At 25.3% G+C, this 2,398-nt stretch overlaps 1 protein-coding gene across 1 annotated transcript in view; it reads right to left on the bottom strand.

Moving 5' to 3' along the window:
• LOC107476186 (beta-fructofuranosidase, insoluble isoenzyme 1) overlaps positions 1-803 on the bottom strand; it is a 5,286-nt gene extending 4,483 nt beyond the window's left edge. Inside the window, exon 1 of the mRNA XM_021136199.2 lies at positions 572-803. Coding sequence (XP_020991858.1) covers positions 572-758 — 187 coding nt within the window. The 5' untranslated portion in view covers positions 759-803. The remainder of the gene's footprint in view (positions 1-571) is intronic.
• Positions 804-2,398: the final 1,595 nt, after the last annotated feature.

Raw genomic sequence — 2,398 nt, forward strand, 5'->3', positions numbered from 1 at the left:
GAACTTTGGGTACCTTTATTTATATTTTAAAAATAATCAAGCTAAGCATATAATCTATGCTTTAATTTATGTCACCTTTTCGTTCACTTTTTTCTTTTTATATTAGGAATGAAGTCATTCTCACTTGCTTGATTAAAAAAATAAGTAATTTTAAATTATTTTGTTTATTCACAGTAATAATCTAAATTAGGATGACAATTTAGCTCTAATTCATTATCTTATTAATATTTAACTCTCAAGTCAAGGTATGTCATGTATGTGCACAAAAATAACTTCACTTATTAAGATTTAGATAACAATATAATACATATAATAAAGGGATTAACCAAATTTTAATTTCCTCCATAGATAATTGTATAACTAAAATAAATCAAATGAAATTATTATTTTTATCTGTGCATGGTTTATATATGAAGATGCAAGGCAATAATACTAATGTTCAACACTCATCCAAGCATTATAATAGTCAATATAACAAATAAGATTTTTTTAAAAAAATGCATGCATGGTAGGGCTAGCTAGGGGGAAAACTAATAAAAAAAAGGAAGAGAGAAATTAATAAGAAGGTTACCATTAATCCAATTTCTAGGAGGTTGAAAATGGTATCCAGTTTGGTGAAGTGTTCCCACAGATGGTGCTGAAATGGATTGAAGCTGAGGGTATATTTTATGAAGCCCTTCTACTCCATTCTTCTTGTTACATATCACATAAAGTGACCAAGCAAGTATTAAAAAGTTAAGGCACTTTGGGAGACCCATTAAATAGAATAAAAAAAAAATAGTGTATAATATAATGAGGGTGGAATTGATGTATATAAGAGTTTATGAATGAATGAATGAGATGCACCCATTGCCACTATTTATACAACTAAGGGGAGAGAAAAGGAAGGTAGAGATATATGAATGTTATGTACTCAAAGTTATTAAAACCAATTTGGTCTAGTAGTTAGGTTACTAATCTATTTAAATAAGTGTTGAGAATAAGGTAGAGAAAATCGAAATGTTACATGAAATTGAAAAAATAAATTAAGTACATAAATTATAAAATCTTAATAAGATTTAAATTGTAAAATCGTTAGACCTAGTATAAATTTTGTAAAATTGATTGGTTCATTTAAAATTGTAATATCGGAAGATTTTAAGAGTTAAATCGAGATTTTAGTTACTATGATTGGGAGTTTGAATTCTATTTTATATATGTAGTAATTTATTAGTTAACAATAAATCCTTAAATGAAATTTTGATCTGCGATGAATTAGATCTTGACCTATTAAACGGTCAAATTCCTTGAGAAAAAAGTGACTGTTCTCGTTAAACATTATATTATATAATATAGTTTAAATTAATGGTTATATGTTCATTTAATATATTTTTAGTTTAATTTTAATGTGTGCATATATAGAGCACAAAATTTTTATTAATATTTAGTTATATACAGATTATAATGTTTTAAGCAGCAATAAAAATTAAACAATCTTAGCTTGGTGATTTGACATACATTGAAAAAGCTCATCACTTTCAACCTTTAATTTTTAGGGTCAACCCAGTTGTATTTCGTTCTCACTTTAATAATTTCACCTTATCCAACTTATTTTTCATTTTTGAATTATTTTGCAACTTCTTCAATGGACGAGCAGTATTTTCATTTTGAACTACATAAATAATAAGATAATAACAAAGAATATTGTGATGAAATGTAATAAAGAGATATTCCAGTTCTTAGTGTATTTTATCATATGAAATGGAACTTAAATTTATATAAAATTAATTATATATATATATGTATATAGAATTAGCTCACGGTTTGTTGCAACTTTATTAAAGAACATTCTAGGATATAACTTGTGGTAATAACTTTTGCAATAGAATGTAGTGATGGAATCATGAATCATTCCCTTTGACTAGGTTGATAATAATTATTTGTTGCCTAACAATATTTTGTTTTCATCTTCTAGACATTACTCTTGGAAAAATATCAATGAACCGAGTAAAATGGATGGTGGTGGGTGTAGGAAGTTGAGAGAGAGAGAGAGAGATTGTGTTATAGTTAAACTTGTATTCTTTAATTATTATTATTATTTGGAATAAAAATATTTATTGTTCTATTGTATCTAAACTTTAATTTTATCTTTTAAAAGAAAAAAAAGAAATTAAAAATATTAAAATGAGTCAAGTATGAATTATAACAATTCAAATATTCAGCAAATTAAAGTATTTTTTTAATCATTTGGTATGTTTAGCCAAAGCAATGTGCTGTTAGAAACAAAATAGTTACAAAATTAATGTAAAAAATAATTAATATATCAAAGTAAGAAAAATATGCTGTTGCCAATAAATTATAACTCAAATGACATAATCTCTCTATACTTAATTAAGAGGTTACGAGTTCGAATTTCTCT

This window comes from Arachis duranensis, chromosome 2 (genome assembly GCF_000817695.3).
Source record: "Arachis duranensis cultivar V14167 chromosome 2, aradu.V14167.gnm2.J7QH, whole genome shotgun sequence".
Classification (NCBI taxonomy): Eukaryota; Viridiplantae; Streptophyta; class Magnoliopsida; order Fabales; family Fabaceae; genus Arachis; species Arachis duranensis.